The sequence below is a fragment of the Podarcis erhardii genome, assembly GCF_964252035.2.
Source record: "Podarcis erhardii genome assembly, chromosome: 12".
Taxonomy (NCBI): domain Eukaryota; kingdom Metazoa; phylum Chordata; class Lepidosauria; order Squamata; family Lacertidae; genus Podarcis; species Podarcis erhardii.
In genome coordinates this window covers 7,181,554-7,209,518 of record NC_138513.1, presented here as the reverse complement: position 1 = coordinate 7,209,518, position 27,965 = coordinate 7,181,554, and the positions used below count along the sequence as shown (strand labels likewise).

The 27,965-nt window shown below is 47.5% G+C and overlaps 1 protein-coding gene across 1 annotated transcript; it reads right to left on the bottom strand.

Moving 5' to 3' along the window:
• Nucleotides 1-23: 23 nt before the first annotated feature.
• On the bottom strand, nt 24-27,965 carry LOC309325977 (cryptochrome DASH-like). The gene is made up of 14 exons (XM_081834422.1): nt 27,811-27,965; nt 15,705-15,877; nt 14,501-14,594; nt 13,688-13,818; nt 13,455-13,603; nt 11,805-11,893; nt 9,751-9,824; nt 8,562-8,651; nt 8,007-8,086; nt 6,288-6,347; nt 4,255-4,412; nt 2,716-2,835; nt 1,689-1,865; nt 24-737 (listed from the first exon to the last, which is right to left on the bottom strand). Exons 1-14 carry the CDS (start codon nt 27,871-27,873, stop codon nt 627-629), a joined length of 1,569 nt encoding a protein of 522 aa, XP_081690548.1. The 5' UTR covers nt 27,874-27,965; the 3' UTR covers nt 24-626.

Genomic DNA, 27,965 nt, shown 5'->3' with positions numbered 1-27,965 from the left:
CCCCACGCTACGTCACTGGTGATAACTTTAGACTCTTCCAAACAACCTGTTTCTTCCATTATTCATACTGATTCGCTTGCACGACGTTTATGCAGGGGTTAGAATATATCCAGGCTTTATTGAGCAGTTGTTCTGATTTGCTTGCAGGGTGTTAGTACATCTTCCTGCTAATCCTTTTTTTCTCCACATTTTTCAATGCATTTCCCTATCACTTTCCTAACTGCAAAAGTCTGTTTCTTTCTTAAAGCCGCTTTGTAGCACAAGGACGACTGAGCACTTTGATCTGTTTTAATTGTGCAGCCCTAAATTTCCCCAGAGTGCACTGGAATCCCTTCCCCGAATCAGTTGGAGGGACACCCTCGGTTTGTTTTACAAAGGGGTGGCCATATTAAGTTTGTCAGAATAGCAAGATTCCAGGGGAGGCCATATTTTCCGTTTGAGTAGCTTTTGCCTCTGCAAGCCTTCAAGTTACACACAAAGCTTTGCCCAAAAAACATGGCCTACCACACCACAGGTTTCCCAGCCCCTGAAGGGCCCAAAAGGGCTACCAGCTATACCCAGTAGCAGAGGCCCATTGGGACCCTTAGCCTCTGGGTCATTTTCCCAGGGAACCACAGCCACTCTCCTCAGGACAAATCTTTGTTCCGAGAAAAATAAAAATCCACTCCTCTATCTTTGTGCTGCTTTGGGGTGTACGAAGGACCTTTCTTCCCCTTCAGAGCAGGACCTTGGCTGTTCTGCAAGAAAGAGGGAAACTGTCAGGAATTCTTATATTTATTACCATTATTATTATTATTTAATTTGGTTTCTTACCCGCCCTGCACCAGAAAGTCCCAGAGCATGTTACAGCAATGTAAAGCGGTTAAGAGTACTGGACTAGGACCTGAGAGACCAGGGTTCGAATCCCCACTCAGCCACAAAGCTTGAATCCACACTCAGCCACAAAGCTCACTGGATAAGAGCTTGGGCCATTCCCTGCCTCTCTGCCTAACCTAACCCAGAGGGCCGTTGTGAATAAAAGGGCAGAACCATGTATACAATACAATAATCTTTATTGTCATTGTCCCATACAGAACAACAAAATTGAAAAAAAGTACCTCAGACCCCTGACCATTAGGTTCAGTTGTGGCCGACTCTGGGGTTGCGGCGCTCATCTCGCTTTATTGGCTGAGGGAGCCGGCGTACAGCTTCCGGGTCATGTGGCCAGCATGACTAAGCCGCTTCAGGCGCACGGAAACGCCATTTACCTTCCCGCTGGAGCGGTACCTATTTATCTACTTGCACTTTGACGTGCTTTCGAACTGCTAGGTTGGCAGGAGCAGGGACCGAGCTACGGGAGCTCACCCTGTCAAGGGGATTTGAACCACTGACCTTCTGATCGGCAAGCCCTAGGCTCTGTGGTTTAACCCACGTCCCAAAGACTACCTTACACTGCATTTAAAACCAAAATCGCATGTGGATAGAAACTGTACACCACTTGGTGCTCCTTGAAGGAAAAGGCGATATACAAATGTGAGAAATATTAAAAAATCAGGTAAAACAAATTGCAGTCCCTAGAATAGGGTGGGTCTCCAAAAGGTATTAAACCTCTTAAAAAGTTTATAGACTGCCCTTCATCAGAAGATCATAGGGCGGTTTTTAGCGGTGCACAGGGCATGGCAAGTAAGATTGACTGACTTAGCACATACCGGTTTCTGATTGATGTGCCTGCTCCACTCCCGGGCCATGACGACTGGCAGAGGATAGGTGGACCCAAGGCTCACACCAGCCTGTGAAAGGGCAGCGGTGCTCAGGGCCCATGGGGTGTGTACGTCTCCTCCTTTTATGCCCTGCAATTCCGGAACCCACAGTCGGACGTAGTCTCCCTGCAGAGGCAAACAATTCAGTCTGGTCCTTGCCTGTTGCTGAGGCAAGGGCTGCAGCTCAGCGACAGAACACCTGCTTGGAAGGCAGAAGATCCCTGGTTCAATCTCTGGTGACTTTCTTTTTTTTAAAATTAATAATTTAAATTTTATTAGTATTTTCCACACAACAACAACACAAAAAATATCGAAAAATAACAATACACAAAAACCAACATACAAAAAACCAACCCAAATCCGTATCTTACAAGTATGTACAGTAAGTTAGCTCCTTATAAAGCCAGCAAGGCTATTCGCCCCCAGTACGTTGGCAGCTATCAGAAATGCTCTATTTTATGCTCCTCTGTACTTACCACCAGAGAGCAGCCATACAGAGAAAAATATTCAGTATAAACATTCCTGGATTGCTCTGTGCCGGAGTGCAAACTGGCTAGGAAAGTGGAACCACGTATTTCAGTACTCTGCCCATTAAGTAAAACAAAGTGCTTCCTTGCAAATGGAAAGCTAGCCTTCCAGGGTTTTAACCCAGCCTTCTTCCTAAGATACTGGCTTTTTCACTGTCAGTCTTACTTAAGAGATGCGAGGGGTTGGACTTGAGGCCTTTACTCGCTTCCAAAAAGATGCTCTGCCACGGAGGTATTCCTGTTCTTCTTACCTGCCCCTCCCCAGTTTTGCTGGGCCGTTTAAGAGAACACGCCTCTCACACACTTTAATGAAGAAAAACGGCTGGCCATACCAAATTCCCCCCTATTACGCCTGGTGGTATCCCATAAAGCTGGGCTACAGCCTAATGCAACAAAGGAGCAGGATACTGTGTGGTGTTCAGTGTCAGGATTTCCCAACAAGCACCTACCTTGCTGTCGTAATCCAAGCCTTGTTTAATCATGTTGAATTTCCGGTTCTCCCTCGGATCATTGCCGACTCCAGCGCTGTACAACCAGTTGCCATAGTTGCTGCAGACATCATAATCCACCTTGAATTTAGGAAACACATAATCCACCTTGAATTTAGGAAATACATATATGTATGTGTATATATCTATATCTATATGCTTTTGAATTATGGTGCTGGAGGAGACTCTTGAGAGTCCCATGGACTGCAAGAAGAAGAAACCTATCCATTCTCAAGGAAATCAGCCCTGAGTGCTCACTGGAAGGACAGATCCTGAAGCTGAGGCTCCAATACTATGGCCACCTCATGAGAAGAGAAGACTCCCTGGAAAAGACCCTGATGTTGGGAAAGATGGAGGGCACAAGGAGAAGGGGACGACAGAGGATGAGATGGTTGGATGGTGTTCTCGAAGCTACCAGCATGAGTTTGAACAAGCTGCGGGAGGCAGTGGAAGACAGGAGTGCCTGGCGTGCTCTGGTCCATGGGGTCACGAAGAGTCGGACACCACTAAACGACTAAACAACAACAACAACAACAACAACAACACACACACACACACACACACACACACACATATACATATATATCACAATGACTTGTTAAAAAGGCCTTGATCGATATTTAGTGCAATCCTCTTCCTTTTCTGAGATGACTCCCAATTTGGTAAAGTTGCATTGACGATTCCAAGGGATTTTGGGAAGGTATCTTGACCTCTCAGCTGTGCATGACATGAACTGCTCAGCTGAGGATATATTTTACACAGTTCTTTGAAGAAAACATCCTCCGCCCCTGGCTTTACCCCAGTTGGGTGGCTACTGCTAGAGATTATTATCTTTATTAAGCCGTTTATAATATTCTCATAGATAAGTAATAAAATACACCACACACCTATATCTCCACAGTGCCTGTGAGGCTGTGCACACTCTACAATACTTTCTCCAAAGACTCACACATTGCATGATTCCTGTATTGCAGCGGGTTGGACTAGATGACCGTCAGGGTCCCTTTTCCAACTCTACCGAGCACAATTCAAAGTGCTGGTGTTGACCTTTAAAGCCCTAAACGGCCTCAGCCCAGTATACCTGAAGGAGCGTCTCCACCCCCATCGTTCTGCCCGGACGCTGAGGTCCAGCGCTACAGGGAACCAGGCAGAGGGCCTTCTCGGTAGTGGCGCCCGCCCTGTGGAACGCCCTCCCATCAGATGTCAAAGCGATAAATAACTACCTGACATTCAGAAGACATCTTAAGGCAGCCCTGTTCAGGGAAGTTTTTAATCTGTGATATTTTAGTGTATTTTTGGTTTTTATGGAAGCCACCCAGATGGGCGGGGTACAAATAAATTATTTATTATTATTATTATTATTATTATTATTATTATTATTATTATTACCATTCTATGACTCCTGGGAACTTATTCCAATCCTGCATACATCTCAAAACCCAGGGTGAATTCCAGCAAGCAGCTGGCCTTAAGATATAAACAAAGTTGTTCCCATCTTACCAGCAGGGACTCAAACCATTCGGCTCCCATCCTCCAGTCCAAACCCAAATCCTTGGTAAAAAAACTGGCCACGTTCTGGCGCCCTCTGTTCGACATGAAGCCCGTGGCAGCCAGCTCACGCATGTTGGCGTCGACAAAGGGAACCCCCGTTTTTCCATCTGCGGGAGCAAGAAGTCACACAGACACACCTTTGTACAGTGGTACCATGGGTTACAGACGGTTCAGGTTACAGACTGCGCTAACCCAGAAATAGTACCTCAGGTTAAGAACTTTGCTTCAGGATGAGAACAGAAATCATGCGCTGGCATCGTGGCAGCAGCGGGAGGCCCCTTTAGCTAAAGTGGTACCTCAGGTTAAGAAGAGTTTCAGGTTAAGAACAGACCTCCAGAATGAATTAAGTTCTTAGCCTGAGGTAAAGGTAAAGGTAAAGGGACCCCTGACCATTAGGTCCAGTCACGGACGACTCTGGGGTTGTGGAGTTCATCTCACTTTACTGGCCGAGGGAGCCGGTGTACAGCTTCCGGATCATGTGGCCAGCATGACTAAGCCGCTTCTGGTGTACCAGAGCAGCACACGGAAACGCTGTTTACCTTCCCGCCGGAGCAGTACCTTTTTATCTACTTGCACTTTGGCGTGCTTTTGAACTGCTAGGTTGGCAGGAGCAGGGACCGAGCAACAGGAGCGCACCCCATCACGGGGATTTGAACCGCCGACCTTCCGATCGGCAAGTCCTAGGCTCTGTGGTTTAACCCACAGCACCACCCGCGTCCCTGTATAAATACTGAGATACTGCTTCATTCTGCAAACAGAGAGGTGGGAAAGAGGGCTTTTGTGCTATAGTTCGGGCCTTAACATTTTGGTTTCCCCACCTACATAATCTGAATGAATCAGCACTTCAAATCTTACTTGACAGATGGCGATGGACCAGCCACCTGAGGACAGCAGGCAAAGCTCGAGAGATGGAGGGTAGCCTAGCTTAAGGGGCTCAGGAGAAATGGGGGCACGAATGTCACCCGCCTGCTGTTCTGCAGTCCAAGGCAGTTATCTCACTCTGTGGTGGCTGGTGCCAATTGGGTCTGGTAGGGCCGGAGATAAGGAGGCCAACGGTAGGCGGAGCCACAGCCAATGGTGGGCGGAGCCAACTCAGGCTACAATAAACACTAGGCTTATTGCCTCAATTTTACTGGTAATAACACCGTTTTCTAATGTTCTGTTTACTGCAGTACCTGTTGTGCTATGGAAATGCAGCCTTTTGATTGATATACCACCAGGTCGTGTTAAATTGTAAACTGCAGTAAATAACTGTATGATGGGAGGCTCCCAGATTCCATCATGCGGAATTGCAACGCAAACATCCTGAGTTAATGGGATTGCAAACAGGCTTTTTAATGCAGGCATAGGCAAACCCGGCCCTCCAGATGTTTTTTGGGACTACAACTCCCATCATCCCTAGCTAACAGGCCCAGTGGTCAGGGATGATGGGAGTTGTAGTCCCAAAACATCTGGAGGGCTGAGTTTGCCTGTGCCTGTTTTAATGGAGACCAATCAACAAGGAAATGAACGCTGAGCTTCCTCTGCGTTCCCAGAAGTGGATTTTCCCATCTTCCTCCCTTCCTTTCTTCCTACATGGATTAAGGAAGAGGAAGTTGAGGGTCTGTGGCCACCCCCTGGACTGGTTGTATGTAAGAAGGCAGGCGGGTGTGGGGAGAGATGCCGGAGGTCAGGCAGAGGACCAGCCTCCACTGGTCTCACTCTGACCAACCTACCCTCTAATGGACCAAAGCTCCACTGGTTTCATTCTGCCTAATGGTAGGGCTGGCCAGGGCCGGCCCAAGACATTTAGGCACCCGAGGCAAAGCACAAAACGGCACCTCCCTCTGCCAGTTGAGATGAGAGAGGGGAGTGAAAATCGGAATTAAAGGAGAAAGTGATTATCAGCATTGGAATGAGCAGGGTGGGAGACGGTGGAGGAAAAGCAGGCGATGGCAGAGGGGCCAGCAGGCAGATCTCTCGCCCCTCATTGGTTTACTGACCTTTCCATGAGTCAAACAGTTTGGGGTCCTTCTTCCAGGGAACCTCTTTATCCTGGAGCCCTACGTGGGGAGACAGGATTGGCTGGGCATTAGGGGGCATGCCGGATAGCAAGGGGTTTCTATTCCAGAAGTGGCAGCTGGGATTTCCCATACAAGACTACAGGTCTTCAAAGAATCCTGTTCAGGCACAGCACTGAGACTTAGGCTGCCATCCAAAACCAAGAGCTACAAAGTATGCAGATGTACTTTTCTCAGACTAGGGTTCACATTTTTCTCCTGCATATATTTAGGGAATATTCATCCATTTACAGTGGTGCCTCGCAAGACGAAATTAATCCGTTCCGCGAGTCTCTTCGTCTTGCGGTTTTTTCGTCTTGCGAAGCAAGCCCATTAGCGGCTTAGTGGCTTAAAGAAAAAGGAAACAAACTCGCTAGAACAGAAAACTCTTTCGTCTTGCGCGTTTTTCGTCTTGCGTGGTATTCGTCTTGCGAGGTACCACTGTATTTATTTTTTATTTTTTTCCTTTCTGGTGGCAGGGTCTTGAATAATTGCTGTTTAAAATGTGACCCAGCTTCCTCCAAGCCCTGAAAAAACACATTTCTCTTCAAGTTGCACCCAGGCTGGACTTTATTGCCCAAGTTCAATAAAAAAAAGGGAAGAGGAACTTCTCCAGCGCTAAGGACCCAGTGCAGATAATAAACTACCGTATTTTTCGCTCTATAGGACACACCGGAACATAGGACGCACAGGACTATAGGAGGGGGAGAACAGGGGAAAAAAATTCTCCCCCTCTCTGCTCAGCACCCCTTCAGCAAAGCAGCAGGAGAAACGGAGCCCCTTCCATTTCTCCCCCCGCTTCGCTGAAGGGGCGCTGCGCAGCTCTCCCTCTCTGCTGAAGCCAGGAGAGTCTTGCTCTCCCGGCTTCCGCAAAAGGAACCCGAAGCCTTTGGAGCGCAGCGCGAGTTCCCGCTGCACTCCAAAGGCTTCAGGCGGCTATCCCTGAAGCCTGGAGAGCGAGAGGGGTCGGTGCGCACCAACCCCTCTCGCTCTCCAGCCTTCAGCAAAAGCAACGCAAAGCCTCCGGAGCGCGGAAGGAGCGCTCCCTCTGCACTTCGGAGGCTTCGCGTTGCTATCGCTGAAGCCAAGGAGCCTGCATTCGCTCCCTAGGACGCACACACATTTCCCCTTAATTTTTGGAGGGGTAAAAGTGCGTCCTATACAGTGAAAAATACAGTACATCTTTGGCTACACATAACTGATATTGTTGAGTCAACAGCAGAGTGGTAAAACCCAAGAGCAGGACCCAATGGAGACAGATGCATAAGCAGCCATGGGGCTGCACTGCAAAGCTTGCATTTTCTTGGAGGATTAAAACCATGGGAGTTTTAATTGCTCTTTTAACTGATAAGATCTGAATGAATTTGCCTAGGAATAAACAGGAAGGAAGCCTTCTTTCCTTGTGTTTGGATCAGGGTTGAGGAACCTCTTCCATCCCGAAGGTAATCTTCTATCTTGGCCAAGCTTCTGAGAGGCCACATGCCCCTGGTGGGAGGGGCCAGTTGCAGGAAGTGGGCGTGGCACAAGCAGAAGTGGGCGTGGCCACAGATGTGGCAGACGTCAGCCATCTGCGAGTCAGAGGTTTTTGTTTTTCATCCATGCAAGAAAGAAGCCTGGCTCCGTTCCACCATCTTGACCGGAAAGGGCAATTCACCCACTTACCTCTCACAAAGAAAATCCTCCTGCCGTATTTCAGGGCCACAAACCGGAAGTAATCCCTCCACACCAGTTCAAAAAGCACCCTGGGAGAGTAAATACACACAAACACACACAGGTATTACAACCTCTTGCAATGCAGGAATCTCAGCTAAATAATTCCTGGCAGACAGCCATCCAACCTATAATTATAATTATAAATTTTATTTATATGTTGCCCATCTGACTGTGTTGCCCAGCCACTATGAGCAGCTTCCGACAAATTATAAACGTTAAATTTTTTAACCTTTGTTTTAAAACATCTCGGGGGCATCTTGTATGAGGGTTTTCTTTAAAACTGATTTTTCGCTTCCCTCTCTGAACCTGCTCTATCCACATTCCGCACTGTCGGTTATCTCATTCCGTGACATCACAGAAACCCAGCCAATGGCTGCAGAGTGATGTATGTGTGTGTCTAAGAAAGAGAGGGAGGGGGAGAGGCAGGCAGAACATGAACAAGAGGATAATTTTCTCTCTCCCGTGTTAATGTTTCCAAAGCAGGCCATGTCGTTCATATCCTACCAATAGGTACTCTGATTTGCTGTCCTCTCTTTTTCGTATTTCCGGATCTGCTCGTAAATATACCGGGGCGAGATGCAGCCCAGAGCCAGCCTAGAAGACAAATCAAGGATGTCATGAGGGAATGTGATCTCTGAGGGTGGATGCCATCATTTAGGTGGTGGACCTGAATTCAGAACATCCACTGTTTGTTTAAATTGAGGCATAGCCCATCTTAAGTGCATAACAACAAGCTCGATTACCACCACCCACTCACATTGATTAAATCCCAGTTCATATTTAATTAAATGACATGAGCCAACAGTGTGACGCGGCAGCTAAAAAAGCCAATGCAATTCTGGCCTGCATCAATAGGAGTATAGCATCTAGATCAAGGGAAGTAATAGTGCCACTGTATTCTGCTCTGGTCAGACCTCACCTGGAGTACTGTGTCCAGTTCTGGGCACCACAGTTCAAGAAGGACACTGACAAACTGGAACGTGTCCAGGAGGGCAACCAAAATGGTCAAAGGCCTGGAAACGATGCCTTATGATGAACGGCTAAGGGAGCTGGGCATGTTTAGCCTGGAGAAGAGGAGGTTAAGGGGTGATATGATAGCCATGTTCAAATATAGAAAAGGATGTCACATAGAGGAGGGAGAAAGGTTGTTTTCTGCTGCTCCAGAGAAGCGGACACGGAGCAATGGATCCAAACTACAAGAAAAAAGATTCCACCTAAACATTAGGAAGAACTTCCTGACAGTAAGAGCAGTTCGACAGTGGAATTTGCTGCCAAGGAGTGTGGTGGAGTCTCCTTCTTTGGAGGTCTTTAAGCAGAGGCTTGACAACCATATGTCAGGAGTGCTCTGATGGTGTTTCCTGCTTGGCAGGGGGTTGGACTCGATGGCCCTTGTGGTCTCTTCCAACTCTATGATTCTATGATTCTATGATTCTAAATCAACTCTGAAAACCACAATTAGCATTCTATTACTTGCATATCACGTGGCTCTGAGCTGTGAGGTTATGCAAAGCAGACCTTCCCGTGGGCTTTCGTACAACACTGTCATGGATGCGGGCGAAAAAAGCATATCAATAGGCAATTGGGCTGCTCTTTGTCCAAAGCCACATTGGAATGCACGTTGAGTGACGCCCACTGAGAAGGAGGATGTCGCTGAAACAGGATTACCCAATCCTAAGCGCATGAAGACATTTACCAGGGTGCAAACTTGGTCGAATAATCCACTCCAATCAATCCGTTCCGTGTCTCCTTGTACGAAGCGACTAGGTTCTGTGCAAATGGACGTACACGTCAGGCATTTACAAAGAAACATAAAAGTGCTTTAAAAACAGCAACACTTTTTCTATACAGTAAATGCAAGAGATTGCAAATTGAACAGTGTAGAACGAATCTATGAACATAATGTCTGAGACAGAGATTTCTACATCTAAGAGAGCCCTCTAGTGGCCACGATCAGGAGTTATGCAGCCATGAAATGAATGAAGTGGGCAACTTGGAGGATTCCATTATTTATATGGGGGTGGGCAGGCAGGTTTGTGTAAATTAGATCACCAGATAAAGAACCCTTAGCAAGCCATAAGGTTATCAGTTAGCTAACTAATTAACCGAATAAATCTGCAGAAATGTGCGAGTGAATTAGCAACATTTCAATTTCAGGGAAAGCCTTCCCTGTTTGCTTTGTCCAGGCCAGACCATCTTAGGAGAGGCATTCCTGCCTGTCTTGAGAAAAAAGAGGGAGATACCTCTTCTAAGGAAGCACTTTCATATTGCCCTTATTAAATAAAATTCATTTTTAACACATACACAATTTGCAGCCTGATTAATTGGGGTGGGGGGGTGTTGCGTGACTTTCAATCAATACAAAGATCTCAACGATTAAACAGGTAATCTCTGCGACATTTTCCATTTTAAAAATACCGTATTTTTTGCTCTATAAGACTCACTTTTTCCCTCCTAAAATTAAGGGGAAATGTGTGTGCGTCTTATGGAGCGAATGCAGGCTGCGCAGCTATCCCAGAAGCCAGAACAGCAAGAGGGATTGCTGCTTTCACTGCGCAGCGATCCCTCTTGCTCTTCTGGCTTCTGAGATTCAGAATATTTTTTTTCTTGTTTTCCTCCTCCAAAAACTAGGTGTGTCTTGTGGTCTTGTGCATCTTATAGAGTGAAAAATACGGTAAATGCCAAGGGAATTTGCAACAGTAAAATGACAAGAATAAAACAAATAAAACAATTGCAGAACAAGGGTCCCTAAAAGCTGTCAGTAAACAACATCGCAATTCACTAAATCAGAGGTGAAGAACGTCAGGCCTGGGGGGGGGGGAGATAGAGAGTCCCTGAGGGCCACCATCTGGCCCTCAAAACTCTCCCCTGACCACTACCTTCCACTGGCCCTGACTCATGCCTCAAGAGTTTTGGCCCCGCTGAAATGTGTCCACAAATTCGGATTGTGCCTCTTGCTTGCCTACATGAAGGACAGAGAAGTGTGCATAGAAACTAGCCAGCTTTTAAAGCTAGTCTTCCTCTGTTGCCTCTGGCCCTCAGAAGATCGCCCAGAAGGGAATGCAGCCCTTGAGCTGAAAGGGGCTCCGCAATCCCTGACTAAAGGTTACGCTCCATGTGTGCATGCGTACACACCCACCCTGGAGGTGGAGAGACCAGACGGATGGATGAGCAGGTAAAGCTCTCTTGCACCGAGTCAAAACATCGTTCCATCTAGTCCAGGATTGTCTGCACGGGCCGGCAGCTCCTTTCCAGGGTTCCAGATCAGGACTGTTCTGCAACCTTGCTAACACAGACTTTTTAGCTAGAGATATTGGAGGCTAGGGAAGCGGGTGGCACTGTGGTCTAAACCACAGAGCCTAGAGCTTGCCGATCAGAAGGTTGGTGGTTTGAATCCCCGCAACGGGGTGAGCTCTTGTCGCTCGGTCCCTGCTCCTGCCAACCTAGCAGTTCAAAAGCACGTCAAAGTGCAAGTAGATAAATAGGTACCGCTCTGGCGGGTAAGCGTTGTTTCCGTGCGCTGCTCTGGTTTGCCAGAAGCGGCTTTGTTATGCTGGCCACATGACCGGCCAATAAAGCGAGATGAGTGCCACAACCCCAGAGTTGGCCACGACTGGATCTAATGGTCAGGGGTCCCTTTACCTTTATTGGGGGCTAAGCCAGGCTGCCCCCCTCCCCGAACGCAAAGCACTGTCTCTCCTCTCAAAACTAAAACAAGCCTTCTTCCAATTCTACAATTCTATGAATTACCGTGTCCCAGAAGTAATGCTGCAGCCTCATTAAGGCCTGTGTCTCTCCTCCACCGCAAGGGAAGGCAGTGCGGGGATCGACTGACGGATCTGTCGAGGAAGGGGGAAGAATCAACTTAAGCAAAAAAGGGGGGGGGGATTCCTGCCCTGAAAACACCCTCCAAATCCTGCAGTTAGGAGTGGGGTTGGCTATCCAGTTAAACAAAGCAGGATTTGCAACAAAATGCTGCCGTTCTCCTGTTTAGATGGAGATGCTGTCGAGATGCGTCCAACGGAATAGGGGCAATTTGCAGGCCCCCAGCTGGCTCCAACCCACCGGCTGGCAGCCGGGCAAACTCCGGTCCTTTGGAACAGCATCAAACAGTGACTCACAGCTTCAGAAGCCTTCAGGAACTTGAGCACGCCTTAACCAGCAGAGAGAATAACCCGCAACAGAAGTGGTGAACAGAGGCATAGGTAAAGCATTTTTCCAAGCATAGTTCAGCATAGTTCAGGACAGAGAAAAACATGTCTGCTCTCTTTCATGTCCCAGAGCAGGAAGCACTAAGCAAAAGCAATACGCAAACGGAAGTACCCAGCAAGCTGCACTGGAATGTAAATAGACATGTGTGATGGCCTGGGATTCAGACTCGGAGGCTGAACCTGAGGAATCCCAGCCTGCACAGGAGTCCCCGCCTCCAGAACCAGCTGAGTCGGGGCTGGGGCTTGAGCCTGTGCTGGATCCTCAGGTGCAGGCACCAGCTGAGTCTGCTCTGGCTCCTGTGGTGATGGAGGACCCATTGCCTGCAGGTGCTCCACTCTCAGCCCCGTCAGGGGAAGCTGAGGTCGCCTCTGGGTCTGGTAACCCTCCAGCCTCTCCTGAGCTACAGAGGCTCAGGGCAGAGAGGCGGAGGGAACTAAGTTCCCACAGGAGGAGCACTTGCCTCCAGGCCAGGAGAGGTGAGTCACCTGTGGACCGGGGCCGCCCTATGCCTCGGGGCAGATAAAAGCCAGCCAGCCCCAGTCCCAGTTTGCCGGAGCAACATTGTTGGTAGCCTGTTCCTGCCTGCACCCTGTCCTGCTCTTCTGCCAGAGTTCCTGACCTCACCCGAATCCCTGCCTTGGACCCTGCTTCAGCTTTGACGGATGGCCTCCATACTGCACCCTCGACCTCAGACTGGACTCGGACCTCGCCGCACGGTTAACCCTCGGGACCAGCACAACATGTGACATGCAACAATTCACATATCTGTTCCTCTTAGGGTAGAACGGAACATCAATATCCTAACATCTGCTGCCAGGGTGGGTGGGGGATGGAGAGATTTAGCTGTGATTCCTGCATTGGAGGGGGTCAGACTAGACAGGGTCATCTTTAGCATATGCGGCACTGGGGTGCAAAAAAACGCCCACTGCCCCCAATGAGCTTTTCTGCAGCTCATGCCACTGTGGGAGGTGAGCAATCCCCGCAGAGGCTTGGGAGGGAAGCTGCATGCCCACCAGCCGCCTGGTGCCCCCCAGAATTTGGCGCTGAGGTGCCCCGCACCCCTTGAACCAAGGCTATAGACGGCCCTGAGACTAGAGGACCCTATGATTCTATATGATGTGCACAAGCAGTGCCTATTCCACCATAAACACCGGTGCAGTGAAAAATGCTGGGCGGAACCATCCCGACCTTGCATCCCAAAATCTTCCAGTTTGGGGATGTTCCCTTCTTCCACCCCTGGAGGCAACGGCTTCAGCTGAGTGGCCATTTGCAGAAGAGGCCGAACCTTCACCTGGGACTCCACGGCTTTCCGGAACTGGGTGTACACATCGGGCAACCTGCAAAACAGAGTCCCACTAACATATCAAGGGCCACAGGTTCCCAGTTACTACTATAAGGTCAGGGCTAGGGGCTCAGCTCACCTGGAAATGTGCTTGAAGGGCAGGTCGTCCCGGTGATAGAGCGTCGACCCCCAGAACCTCTGGGCCACCACCCCCTTCTCAGAGCACACCTGCAGAAGCGCCTTCTCCACATCCAGCTCTTCCTTTGTCGCCTAGAGCAAGCGGGAAGCAAAAGAGAGAGATTCTCCCATCTGTGCAACAACTGCAACAGCGAGCCAGCAATAAATCACACTGTGCATGTTGCAGGAAATAAGGATTTGTTTTAGGTTTTTCATGTGTGCTAAAACTCAGTCTGGTGGTGTTTTTCATTGTTTAACCACATCAGTTAACGAACATGGATACATATGCTATAATGTTATTGTTTTAGTTAAATAAATTGTTTCAATTGTTATTAAGGAAATGATTCTTTTTCTCCTTCCAATAAAGTACAGCAGAAAAGTTGTCCAAATATAAAGTTAACTTACTAAACCTCACAATAATTTCATAATTATCTGTCTATGTATTTCTAGTATAACCAAATTGGCAATTTTTGATATCACTGTAAAAACTACTCTGAAAATTTATTATTCCAAAAAGGAAACCTTCATATGGCTGTAAATATTAAGCTCATTCCAGCAAGAATGAGTCTTTCTGTAAAAAAAAAATTGATTTAAATCAAGTCTTACTGATTAGTGATTTAAATCGTGATTCTGGAACGGATTAAGATTGAGGACCAAGGGTACCACTGTATTCTGGTTGGGGACTGATAGGAGTTGGAGTCCCAAGGATATCTGGAGGGCCAGAGATACCCCATCACTGGTTTAATCTCTGAAACAGTGGGAGATCTTTCCTTACCTCTTCGTGGAAGACCACGGCAGCCACGGAACCGAGCTGGGAAATAAGATCGCAGACGACATCTTCCGGCTTCCCTTTTCGCACCACCAGATTACTACGGAGGAAGAACGGCCAGCAAAAAATTAAACAGCAGCGTGATCCCACTGAAACCACTTGGCCACATCTGCACTTAAGACATTGAATGCAGCACCGCAGCACTTCAAACAGCCATGGCTTCCCCCAGGGAATTCTGGGAACTGTAGTTTGCTGAGACTGCTAAGAGTTGTCAGAAGACCCTGATTCCTCTCACAGAGCTACAATACCCAGAGTTCCCTAGGAAGAAGGGTTGATTGTTAGACCACAGCAGCTTCGCCTGCAGACATTAGCAGGAGAGAAATGCCTCCATGCCGTGAAAAGCTTCATCAGTTAAATCCTGCAGATCAAATTACTGTTGCGAACGCAGGAGCGGATCAGGCTGCCTATCTCTCTGGTCTGCTGGCCACTGTACTAGAAACAGCATTTAGCGGATGAAGTGCAGCTGTGTCTGGAACGGAAAACTGCATCAAACGAAGTACAGTGGTACCTCGGTTTACGAACTTAACCCGTTCCGGAGGTCCGTTCTTAAACCGAAACCGTTCTTAAACCGAGGCACGCTTTCCCTAATAAGGCCTCCTGCCACCAGTGCCCTTCCACCGTTCGGCTTCCGTTCTTAGACCAAGGTAAAGTTCACAAACTGGGAAACCACTTCCGGTTTTGCAGAGTTCGTAAACTGAATAGTTCATAAACAGGGCTGCTTTTAAACCGAGGTACCACTGTATACGGGACGTGGGTGGCGCTGTGGGTTAAACCACAGAGCCTAGGACTTGCCAATCAGAAGGTCGGCGGTTCGAATCCATGCAACGGGATGAGCTCCCGTTGCTCAGTCCCTGCTCCTGCCAACCTAGCAGTTCGAAAGCATGTCAAAGTGCAAGTAGATCAATAGGTACCTCTCCGGCGGGAAGGTAAACGGCGTTTCTGTGTGCTGCTCTGGTTCGCCAGAAGCGGCTTCGTCATGCTGGCCACATGACCCGGAAGCTGTACGCCAGCTCCCTTGGCCAATAAAGCGAGATGAGCGCCGCAACCCCAGAGTCGGCCACGACTGGACCTAATGGTCAGGGGTCCCTTTACCTTTAACACTGTATACAAAAACGGGTTTTGAAACTAGCACTGATGAGGCTGCACACACCTGCCCTTTTTCTTGAGCGTCCCCCTGAGATCTTCCACACTCTCCAGCAGAAACTTGAGGCGATAGGGGCCAGTCTTGGGGAACTGATAGTAATGGGTTTCCGCGTAGTGCCGGGCATCAAAGCAGTATAGTGGAATGACAAAGTCTGCGTTGCTGTGTGCCCAGTGGAGAACCTGCGGGGGCAGATGGGATTGGCGTCAGAAACACAGGAACACTCAGGCCCATTGGTCCTTCTAGCTCAGTACTGTCAACACTGACTGGCAGCAGCTCTCGCCTTCCTCATTTAATCCCCACAACAACCCTGTGAGGTAGGGTTAGGATGGTGGGAAAGCAGTGGCTGGCCCAGGGTTACAAAGTGAGTGTGCTGGTCCCAAGGGTTAACCGTGCGGTGAGGTCCGAGTCCAGTCCGAGGTCGAGGGTGCAGTATGGAGGCCGTCAAAGCTGAAGCGGGGTCCAAGGCAGGGAGTCGGGTGAGGTCAGGAACTCTGGCAGAAGAGCAGGACAGAGTGCAGGCAGGAACAGGCTACCAACAATGTTGCTCCCGCAACCTGGGACTGGGGCTGGCCGGCTTTTAACTGCCCTGAGACATAGGGTGGCCCCGGTCCACAGGTGACTTGCCTCTCCTGGCCTGGAGGCGAGCACTCCTCCTGCAGGAACGTAGTTCCCTCCACCTCTCTGCCCTGAGCCTCTGCAGCTCAGGAGAGGCTGGAGGGTTACCGGACCCAGAGGCAACCTCACCTTCCCGACGGGGCTGAGAGTGGAGCACCTGCAGGCAATGGGTCCTCCATCACCACAGGAGCCAGAGCAGACTCAGCTGGTGCCTGCACCTGAGGATCCAGCACAGGTGAGGACCCTTCAGGCTCAAGCCCCAGCCCCGGCTCAGCTGGTTCTGGAGGCGGGGACTCCTGTGCAGGCTGGGATTCCTCAAGTTCAGTCTCCGAGTCCAAATCCCAGGCCATCACAGTGAGCATCATGGCCAAGCGGGGATTTGCACCCTGGTCTCCTAGGTCCTAGTGTTGAGGCATCTAATCATAAGCCTGCATGTTTATCAAAGCTTCTATATATTTCAATCAAGGCTTGTATTTAAAAATGAGCTTAAAAAAAAAAAGGATTTTCAAATGTTTCATGCCAGGCAAAAGACCAGCTGCCTAAAAGAACCTTGGCAAGATGTTTTTCCTCCTAAGACAAGAAGGGCCCCATTGATTTATAGTAGAAAAACAATTCTCAAAGTCATAAAAAGGGAGAATTACATATGCTGCCCCAAGGCTGAGAAAACACCATTAGGAATGGGGAAAGATAATACTAATGTGCCTCCCAGTAAAATGAGCCAGATCTTCTTTCTAAGGTTGAAAGGCCAGGAGCAAATGGAAGGAAAAACATTTAGCTGGTAGAAAGAAAGAGAACATTTTTGGGGAAGTCTCTTCTAAAGCTGTTTCTTAAACTGAGAGAGTTAAAAAAGGTTAAAATGTGTTAAATGTTGGAAAGGCAACTGGCTTGGCAGAAGAAGCAGCTTCTTCCTATTTTATTTTGAGGCTGGAGAGGAGGGGGAAAGGGGGAGGTGCAAACTGAAGAGGCTTCTTTTAAAAGCTGTGTTTTATTGAGTTCCTTCCTTTTCACTTTGAGAAGCTTTATTCTTTTAAGAGGCTACCTATGATAAATGTATGAAATATATTAGCTTAAATATATTGGCTTAAATGTAATTATGCAAAGGATTTAAGGAATGCTAGATTCTTATTTCATATGGTTGTAAGAGTTGTATTTATCCTGAAATTAAGTCAGCCACCAGCCCCCCCGCTGCCAGACAGAAGACGCCATCTAAGCAGTCTTGATATATAGTTGTCAGGCATTTTGTTTAGAAACATTAAATGAAGGAAATCTTTCAATGTTGATGTGAAACTCAAGATCCTTGACATCTGTTGAACATAAAAATGTAAGATTAAACCATTTGTTTTAGAAGGCAATAGGGCAAGAAGGGCAAGAGGTGAGCTGGTAATTAAGATTCCATGTAAGATATATTATTACTTATTTGTCATTTATATATAGCTCTTTGTCTCCCATATAAGGGCAAGGAAGTGGGTGTATCTTTTGTGGGTGTATCTTTTGTGATTGGCTCTAGCAAACAGCCAATAGGAATTTCAACCAGGCTGATTGGACAGAGGCAGCCACAGGAGGAGCAAAGGGGGCTGGATTAAGGGAATATAAGTGCTGGCCAGAATGGCAGGAGGCCAGGCCAGAGCTTGGTAACCACGTACCACTGAGCCTCTTATTTATTTGTCTGACAAATAAATTACTATTTTAATTTCTCTATTGCTGCGTTGAATATTTCATTCCAGCTAAGCGTTAACCACAAGCAGGGTGCTACATTTTATGGTGCCCTGTGACTCGGATAAGTGGTCTGCTGGAACGCAGCCCCTTCGCCCTACTGGGCAGGGTACAAGAGAGAGGACAACTGCTTACCCAAAGCGCGCACTGGTAATTTTTTCCAGGGGGAACGCAGAAGACTCGTCTGTCTGATACCCTGCTCACTGGCGGCGACGGACCGGGGGAAACAGGGAACCAACCAAGGGTAAGTGCACAAAGGGATTTTTGGCCCTCCAATTAATTAGGAGGAAGAGAAGTCTTGATCAAACTTCTGCGTCTCAGTAAGGGGAAACTGAGTACGCTAGGTGGTTGGGTACATCAGATGGTGATCTGGTGTAGGGAAAGGGAAGGATTGGGAGGTAGAGTGTGGTGAAGTATCCAGCGCATTGTATGTGTGAGAAAGTACAGAGCAATCTGTAGCTGACCCGAGTGTGGAGTGGGCAGTACTTCGATTCCTAGTGAGGCGACTCCATCTAGGCAAGGAAACCCACGAAGCGCGTCTGTGAGTGACTGAGTGGATACTTCACAGGGCCATACAATGGGAGTTGGGGGTTCAAAGGGGGAAAATACACCTCTTGAGTGTATGTTAAATAATTTTAAGAAAGCCTTCTCAGGGGCATATGGAGTCAAAATGACGCCAGAGCGCTTGAGAACGTTATGTGAACTAGAATGGCCAAAACAAATTACTGGATGGCCATCCCAGGGAACCTTTGATATAAATTTAGTAAGCAAACTTTGGACTGATATCGCCAAAGAAACTGGAGGGTGCCCAGAACAATTTCCATATATAGATTCCTGGCTGAGCACATTAAATAAAAATCCTCCATGGATAAGGGAATGCAAAGTCAAACGATGCAAATTATTGGCTGTAAAAGCCGAAGCTAGGAAAGGAATCTTGCCAAATAAACTCAAACCCATTTTTGAGGGGCCAGAGGAAGAGGTGCTTCCACCTCCACCCTATGCTCCACATCGAAGGGAGCTTAATCCAAACACTCCACCAGTTGTAACCCCAAGGCAAGAAACTGGAATGAATAATGGGAGTGGAGTCACAGAGCTTGATTCCTTGATAGATTATGATAAATATCTTCAGGAGGCATTGGAGTTCTATAATAAAGCCCAAGCAGAAGTGGTTATTCCACCTGTGACTCCTAATAGACCTCCATCTACAGTCTCCTTTAGTGGAACAACTGATTGCCCACCCCAAACCCCTGTACATCCAAGTCCCAGAGAAATGTTACAGAAGTTACAGGGAGACCTTGCTCGGTCAGCAAGCAATACAGCCAGGCGTATAAAGCTGCTAAAAGAACGCCTTGCGACAGATACCATCCCCTATGATTTGAGGCCCCTAGAGCAAAGTGAAGAGAAAGATCACGTAGTAGCCCCTCTTAGAAGAGTATTTGATGCACTTGAGGAGCCTGCACTGGTTAATGGGCAACCCGGACCACGGCCACCTCGAACTTCGACCCTGCAATATATTCCATTCACAACTACAGATCTGATGAATTGGAAAACACACACCCCATCTTTTGCAGAAAAACCTCAGGCTATGATGGACTTGGTGACTTCAATAGTAAATACTCATAGCCCTACTTGGACAGATTGTCGCCAGCTCCTAAATACTCTGTTCACCACTGAGGAAAGGAGAGACATAATTGAAAAGGCACAGATATATTTGCGTGAGCAGGCCAGAGCGGGAAATATTTATAATATTGACCGTCATCTCCAAGATAACTTTCCCTTGGAAGATCCTAATTGGGATCCAAACAATGCAATTCACCTGGCCAGACTCACCACCTACCGCCAGACACTTGTGCAAGGTATCCACAGGGCATGCCAGAAGCCCACTAATATGTCTAAAGTCTCAGAAGTAGAACAAAAACCAAATGAGAGTCCGGGAGACTTTTTAGAGAGGCTGCAAGAAGCCTATCGTATATGGACTCCTTTTGACCCTGAAGCCCCTGAAAACAGTAGAATGATTACTGCTACATTTGTGGCCCAGTGCGCTTCTGACATTCGTAAGAAAATTCAGAAATCAGAAGGATGGGAAGGGATGCTGATGAGCCAAATTATGGCCATTGCACGCCGAGTTTATCGGAATAGGGATGAGGCTGAGAAGCAAGAGAAGAAGAAGTGGCAGAAGGAAAAGATGGTAATGCTAGCCACAGCAGTGAAGCAAGACCACCGCCCCTTAAATGGAGGGCGAGGGCAAGGAAGGAATCCACCACTGGGAAGGAATCAATGTGCAAATTGCAAGAAGGAGGGTCATTGGAAGCGGGAGTGTCCTGAACCCCTGAGGTTGGAAGAAGTGCGCCCAGGCCCAGGCCCAGGCCCAGGCTCCGGCCCAAGAAACCAGGGACGGGGACGGGGAATGATCCGAGATGGAAGATATCAGAGACCAGGACAGGGACGGAGTAGAGACAATTTCATTGGACTGGCAGAAGAGGATTTTACCCAAGACTAGGAACGACCGGACTCCATAAAGTTAGGCTTCCAGGAGCCCACGGTCACGATTCAATTAGGGAGCCATTTAATAGACTTTATGATTGATACTGGGGCTGAATACTCGGTACTCCCAGAACTATTGCAGAAAAAGGCATCTAAAAGTGTAGTCATTAAAAGTGCCACTGGACAGTCAGCCAAGAGGTCTTTCCTCCAACCTTTGGAATGCCAGATTGGGGGACATCGTTTAACCCATCAGTTTTTGTATATACCTGAGTGTCCAATACCTCTCTTAGGTAGAGATATGCTGTCCAAATTGCAGGCCCAAATCACTTTCACTCCTCGAGGTCCAGAAATGAAACTGCCATCAAAAGCAGCAGGAATAATTACCCTCTCAGTACCTAAGGAACAATCATGGCGCCTAATGTCAGCCTTGCAAGTCCAACCCACATTGGATACAGAATTAAACAAGCTCCTCCGAACTCTACAGGTGCCACCAGGAGTATGGGCCGAAAATAGCCCACCAGGAATGGCTAAGAATATAGCTCCAATTGTAGTAACCCTAAAACCTATGGCTACCCCTGTATCTGTAAAGCAATATCCCTTACCCCGGCGAGCAGCGGAGGGCATCCAGAAACATTTGGACCGCCTATTAAAATATGGTCTGCTTAAGCCTTGCCAATCAGAATGGAACACACCCCTTTTGCCTGTTCGAAAACCTGGGACAGATGAATACAGGCCAGTGCAGGACTTGAGGCTCGTAAACCAGGCTATCGAGACCTTGCACCCAAATGTGCCAAACCCATATACCTTGCTGAGTTTGATCCCACCAGAAGCAACATTTTTTACTGTATTGGACTTGAAAGATGCATTCTTCTGTTGCCGGCTGGCACCACAGAGCCAACCTATATTTGCCTTCCAGTGGGAAGACCCTTTGACAGGAACAAAAGGCCAGCTAACCTGGACAAGATTGCCCCAAGGATTCAAAAATTCCCCAACTTTATTTGGCACTGCCTTGGCGAGGGATCTAACAAGTTACCCCTCAACACCGGGAGAAAAGGTGGTTCTGCAATATGTGGATGATCTTATACTAGCTGCAAAGGATTTTGATACCTGTAAAGAAGGGACAGAGGAACTGCTCCACTTGCTCTGGGAAGCTGGCTACCGAGTTTCCCAGAAAAAGGCACAGTTATGTTTAGAAAAGGTCAAATATTTGGGCTTTGACATCTCACACCAACAACGAGCATTGAGACCAGAGAGGAAAGAAGCTATTTGCCTTATCAAGGAACCTACCACAAGAAAACAACTTAGGGGATTCCTGGGAACAGCGGGGTTTTGTAGACTATGGATACCTGATTTCAGTAGTCTGGCCAAGCCCTTATATGAAAGCACTCGAGGTGCAGAAAAGGACCCATTCGTATGGGGACCTGAGCAGAAACAAGCCTTTTTAGTTATCAAACAGCGACTTATGGAGGCACCAGCCCTTGGATTGCCTAATTCGGAAAAACCCTTTCAGCTGTATGTACATGAACAGAATGGGATTGCAGCGGCAGTCCTGACCCAGAGATTAGGAAGTTGGAACCGTCCAGTAGCTTATTTGTCTAAACAATTGGACTCAGTAGCAAAAGGATGGCCTCCATTCCTAAGGGCAGTAGCGGCCACTGCGAGCCTTGTCAAAGAAGCTGATAAATTTACCTTTGGCCAGACGATGTATGTGAATGTACCTCATGCTGTTCTGACACTCATGGAATATAAGGGTAGTTATTGGCTAACGAACCCAAGGATGGCTAGATACCAAGGCCTATTGTGTGAAAATCCCAGGATTCATCTACGAGTAGTGAATATGCTCAATCCAGCGACTTTGCTGCCCCTACCAGAGGTAGATGATGAGGAATCACATGATTGTCTCCAAATAATGGATGAAGTTTATTCCAGTAGACCTGATCTGAAAGATGAGCCATTAAAAAATCCAGATGTTGTATATTATACTGATGGTAGCAGTTACCTGCATGAAGGTGCCAGACGAGCAGGATATGCTGTGGTCACCAATGAGGAAGTTGTGGAAGCTGAAGCTTTGCCTGCTGGCACCTCAGCACAAAAGGCTGAACTTATAGGTTTAACTAGAGCTCTGCAATTGGCAGCCGGATGTAAGGCAAACATCTATACTGATTCAAAATATGCCTTCTTAACCCTGCATGCACATGGAGCTCTATGGAAAGAAAGAGGTCTAATCGGAGCCCACGGGAAGGCTTTGAAATATGGACCTGAAGTAGAAATCCTGTTAGAAGCAGTATGGGCTCCAGAACAGATTGCTGTAATGCACTGCAAAGGTCATGGACGAGGAAGGGATCCAATAACCAGAGGAAATCATGCTGCTGACAAAGCAGCCCGAGAGGCAGCCCAAAAGCCTGTGGGAGGATTTATAGCAGCCCTCATACCAGAGGTAGTTCCGGAAGATGTTAAACCTCACTATACCCCAGAAGAGAGGAAGTGGGCTGAACAGGAAAGAGCAGTTGTGAAGGACGGTTGGATGATCCTGCCGGACAATAGGATTTATGTACCTCATCATCTAGCAGGTACAATTGTAAGAAATTATCATGAATCTACTCACCTTGGCGGTACTGCAACTAGAGAGAGTCTCAGTCGGAAGTTGTATATTATTAATCTATCACAATTAGCAACTTGCATTTCACAGAAATGTGTTCTTTGTGCTAAAAACAATCCCAGGCAGGGACCGGTACAACCTCCTGGAATTCAGCATGTGGGATACGTCCCCATGGAAAGCCTAATTGTGGACTTCACAGAGCTGGTCCCTTCTAAGGGATTCAAGTATCTCCTTGTGTTTGTAGATACTCTTACCGGATGGGTTGAAGCTTTTCCCACCCGAACTGAAAAGGCACGAGAGGTAACTAAAAGACTCCTCACTGAATTGATCCCAAGGTTTGGATTACCTAGATGCATTGGAAGTGATAATGGGCCAGCGTTCATTGATCAAGTAGTACAAGATGTATGTCGAGTCCTACAAGTAAAATGGAGACTGCATACAGCATATAGGCCTCAGAGTTCAGGGAAAACTGAAAGAATGAATCGGACTCTGAAAACCCAATTGGCAAAATTAACCCAGGAAACGGGATTGGGATGGGTAGATGTGTTACCCATAACACTGTTTCGTGTTCGGTGTGCACCCACAAAAAGACTTAAGTTGTCACCTTTTGAGCTCCTGTATGGGAGACCGCCCTCCTTTGTTCAGGATATTCCAGCTGACCTTAAACAAATAGGAGACCATGTGACACAGGAACAAGTGCAATCTCTCTCCCGTGTTTTTGTTTCTCTTAACAGGTGGGCCCTCGAGCGCACGCCGTGCAGCATTGCCGAGCCGATTCATCAGTTCCAGGCTGGCGATAGCGTATGGGTGAAAGAGTGGAAACGTGATCCACTTGCACCTAAGTGGCGTGGACCTTACACCGTCTTGCTCTCTACTCCAACAGCGGTGAAGGTAGCTGAGGTGACCCCCTGGATTCATCACTCTCGTTTGAAGAAGTCTGAAGGCAGTTGGACGTGCAAAGGTGACCCCTCTAATCCTTTAAAACTAACTCTCTCCAAAAACCCCTGTATCTAGCCCTACCGGGAACGGGCTAGGTCACGGGCAACATTTGACGACCGGCCTGCTGCAACCACAACCTGGAAGCTGGCTGACCTGCGCACGCCTGAAGCTTGAGGAGCGTCTGAACCAGCGACTGTGAACGGAAAGATTCTCTAATACAATTGATTGACTGCCCCCCCCTTGTGGAACAATTATCAGAGATATTACTCATTGGGGATCCTCGGGATATATGTTTTGGTCTTGGTGGTTCCCCATTTCTGTCACTGGGGGAATTATATTGGGGCTAATAATTATTTGCTATCATAATAAGGTAATCTTTTGTGGAAGGAATGCATATACTAGACATCAACATGATTTTATTATTAATCCTGATCCCTTGGGAAGGGGAAGGGTCCTTGAATCTGACCAAATTGGCTAAATATGGATTCAGCCATGACCACAATATGTGGGTAGGTTTAGCTGAAATGGTAGCTAATGTTGCAAATAGGACCAATTGCCTTGTTTGCTCTCTTGGGCCAGATGATTCAGAGGGAGGTATGCCCTTATTACCGATACCATTAGATGCTATTGGTATGGTAAGCGAAATGCCACACCAAACTGAAATACAGAATTTCCCCGGATGGAACTCAACTAAACCATTACGAGTTATACCTGTACAAGGGGAATTCTGTGTACATAAATCATCAGATGCAGCTGATTCTCCCATGATAGGCTCTTCTCATTGTCACTATACTTGGGATTATAAGAAGAATAGTCATACCTGGGCACACGGTACTACCTATCGAACTCGGAATGCCTTGCCCTGTGCACCTCCTTTTATTCATGCATGGAAAGTGGTGTGGAACATAACTGTGACAGAAAAAGGCAATCTAACATACTGCACTGTGAACTCTCTACCCCTTTTGGTATTTCGCCTTCTGTATTCCCCGTACCAAAAACCTCAGACCCGATGGTTGTGGTGGATATGTGGAGAATGGGCATACAAGAAACTCCCTTCCAAATGGAGTGGGACTTGTTTCTTGGGTTGGGTATTACCACCAATGTGGATTATGCCCACTAGTTCGGCCAGGCGAACACGAAGGAATGCTGATATTTCTCATATAGCAGGAGGAAGTACCCAAAGTTGGAGCGGTACTGATGATTGGCCGCCAGAGCGCATTATAGCCTATTATGATCCTGCCTCCTGGAATCCTGGTGAGCTCATACAAGGGGCACGGGATCCTATTTATAATCTAAACAGAATAATTCGATTGCAAGCAGTAGTGGAACTTGTAACCAATGCAACGGCCCAGAGTTTGAGACTTATTGCACAACAGTTGGATGAAAGTAGAGCCGCCATTTTGCAGCTGAAAATGGGAATGGATTATGTACTTGCCAGGCAGGGAGGCCTATGTGGAGTCTTGAACTTGACAGGGAATGCCTGTTGCTTTAACATTTCTGATAATGGTGAGGCAATCCGTGTGTTGGCCACAAAGATGGAGAATATAGCACATGTCCCAGTACAAACATGGGAAGGATGGGATATGGGATGGCTCACCAATTGGTTACCTAATGTCACAGGACTCAAAGGGATACTATTGTCTTGCTTGTTTTTCTTGACAGTAGTAGTATTGGTTTTATGTATGATGCCATGTATCATTTCATGTTTTAGAAGTACAATTAGCAAGATGGTTTCAAATGAAACTCTACCTCATATCATGGCCCTATACAGAGCTTTACCTCAGGAATATGATGAAGGTCAAGCTATCAAGGACACTTGGGATGAAGGTCCTTGAGCTTGAAAGGGGGGAATGAGGCATCTAATCATAAGCCTGCATGTTTATCAAAGCTTCTATATATTTCAATCAAGGCTTGTATTTAAAAATGAGCTTAAAAAAAAAAAGGATTTTCAAATGTTTCATGCCAGGCAAAAGACCAGCTGCCTAAAAGAACCTTGGCAAGATGTTTTTCCTCCTAAGACAAGAAGGGCCCCATTGATTTATAGTAGAAAAACAATTCTCAAAGTCATAAAAAGGGAGAATTACATATGCTGCCCCAAGGCTGAGAAAACACCATTAGGAATGGGGAAAGATAATACTAATGTGCCTCCCAGTAAAATGAGCCAGATCTTCTTTCTAAGGTTGAAAGGCCAGGAGCAAATGGAAGGAAAAACATTTAGCTGGTAGAAAGAAAGAGAACATTTTTGGGGAAGTCTCTTCTAAAGCTGTTTCTTAAACTGAGAGAGTTAAAAAAGGTTAAAATGTGTTAAATGTTGGAAAGGCAACTGGCTTGGCAGAAGAAGCAGCTTCTTCCTATTTTATTTTGAGGCTGGAGAGGAGGGGGAAAGGGGGAGGTGCAAACTGAAGAGGCTTCTTTTAAAAGCTGTGTTTTATTGAGTTCCTTCCTTTTCACTTTGAGAAGCTTTATTCTTTTAAGAGGCTACCTATGATAAATGTATGAAATATATTAGCTTAAATATATTGGCTTAAATGTAATTATGCAAAGGATTTAAGGAATGCTAGATTCTTATTTCATATGGTTGTAAGAGTTGTATTTATCCTGAAATTAAGTCAGCCACCAGCCCCCCCGCTGCCAGACAGAAGACGCCATCTAAGCAGTCTTGATATATAGTTGTCAGGCATTTTGTTTAGAAACATTAAATGAAGGAAATCTTTCAATGTTGATGTGAAACTCAAGATCCTTGACATCTGTTGAACATAAAAATGTAAGATTAAACCATTTGTTTTAGAAGGCAATAGGGCAAGAAGGGCAAGAGGTGAGCTGGTAATTAAGATTCCATGTAAGATATATTATTACTTATTTGTCATTTATATATAGCTCTTTGTCTCCCATATAAGGGCAAGGAAGTGGGTGTATCTTTTGTGGGTGTATCTTTTGTGATTGGCTCTAGCAAACAGCCAATAGGAATTTCAACCAGGCTGATTGGACAGAGGCAGCCACAGGAGGAGCAAAGGGGGCTGGATTAAGGGAATATAAGTGCTGGCCAGAATGGCAGGAGGCCAGGCCAGAGCTTGGTAACCACGTACCACTGAGCCTCTTATTTATTTGTCTGACAAATAAATTACTATTTTAATTTCTCTATTGCTGCGTTGAATATTTCATTCCAGCTAAGCGTTAACCACAAGCAGGGTGCTACAGTGTGACACTCTAACCACTACACCACACTGCCCAGCTAGCTGTACCAAGGGCCCGCATTCATATAAGGTGGCACCTTATGCTTCTGACTTCCGCAGATGAACACACCCACCCTATCCGGTTGCGCTTCAAAGATGCTTTTGCTTAGGGGAAGCACAGGGCTGACGCGTCCTCCTTGGTCCCTGCGCTTCTTAATAAGCCCCGCCCTGTTCCCTCCCCCACGTTGTTTGATAACTTAGCTCGTGACGTCACGGGCACTTCAAAAGCAGCACATGGGGGAGGCGGGGCTTCGAGCGCCAGCTGCAAAGTTACATAAACTTCGGAGCCGCGCTGTCTGCGTAAAAGCCGGAGCGGCGAGGCTCCTGGAGAGGTCTTGCTCTGGCCGGCCCAGCGGGGCGCGCTAAAGGCCGCCGAGGGTCATTTCCCTCCCGGCTTCCCCCGGACCGAGATCCCCCTCCTAGACAACCCGTGTCTCTCCCAACTGCTTTGCTCTGGCGTTGTTGAAGGGGGGGTTTCCCCGCGATCTGCCGCTTGGCTGCGCCCAGGGCGCACCGTCCGAGCCCGTACCTCGTTATCGTGGTAGCGCAGGTCGTTCCGCAAAACGCACAGGGCTGTCCTCAGCGCGGCCATGGGGGCGATCGGAGCCTGCTGTAGCGCCCCGGCCTTCCACTGCGAGGGGGCGGGAGGTGCCCAAGCCCCGCCGCCCACAGGGGAGGAGCCGC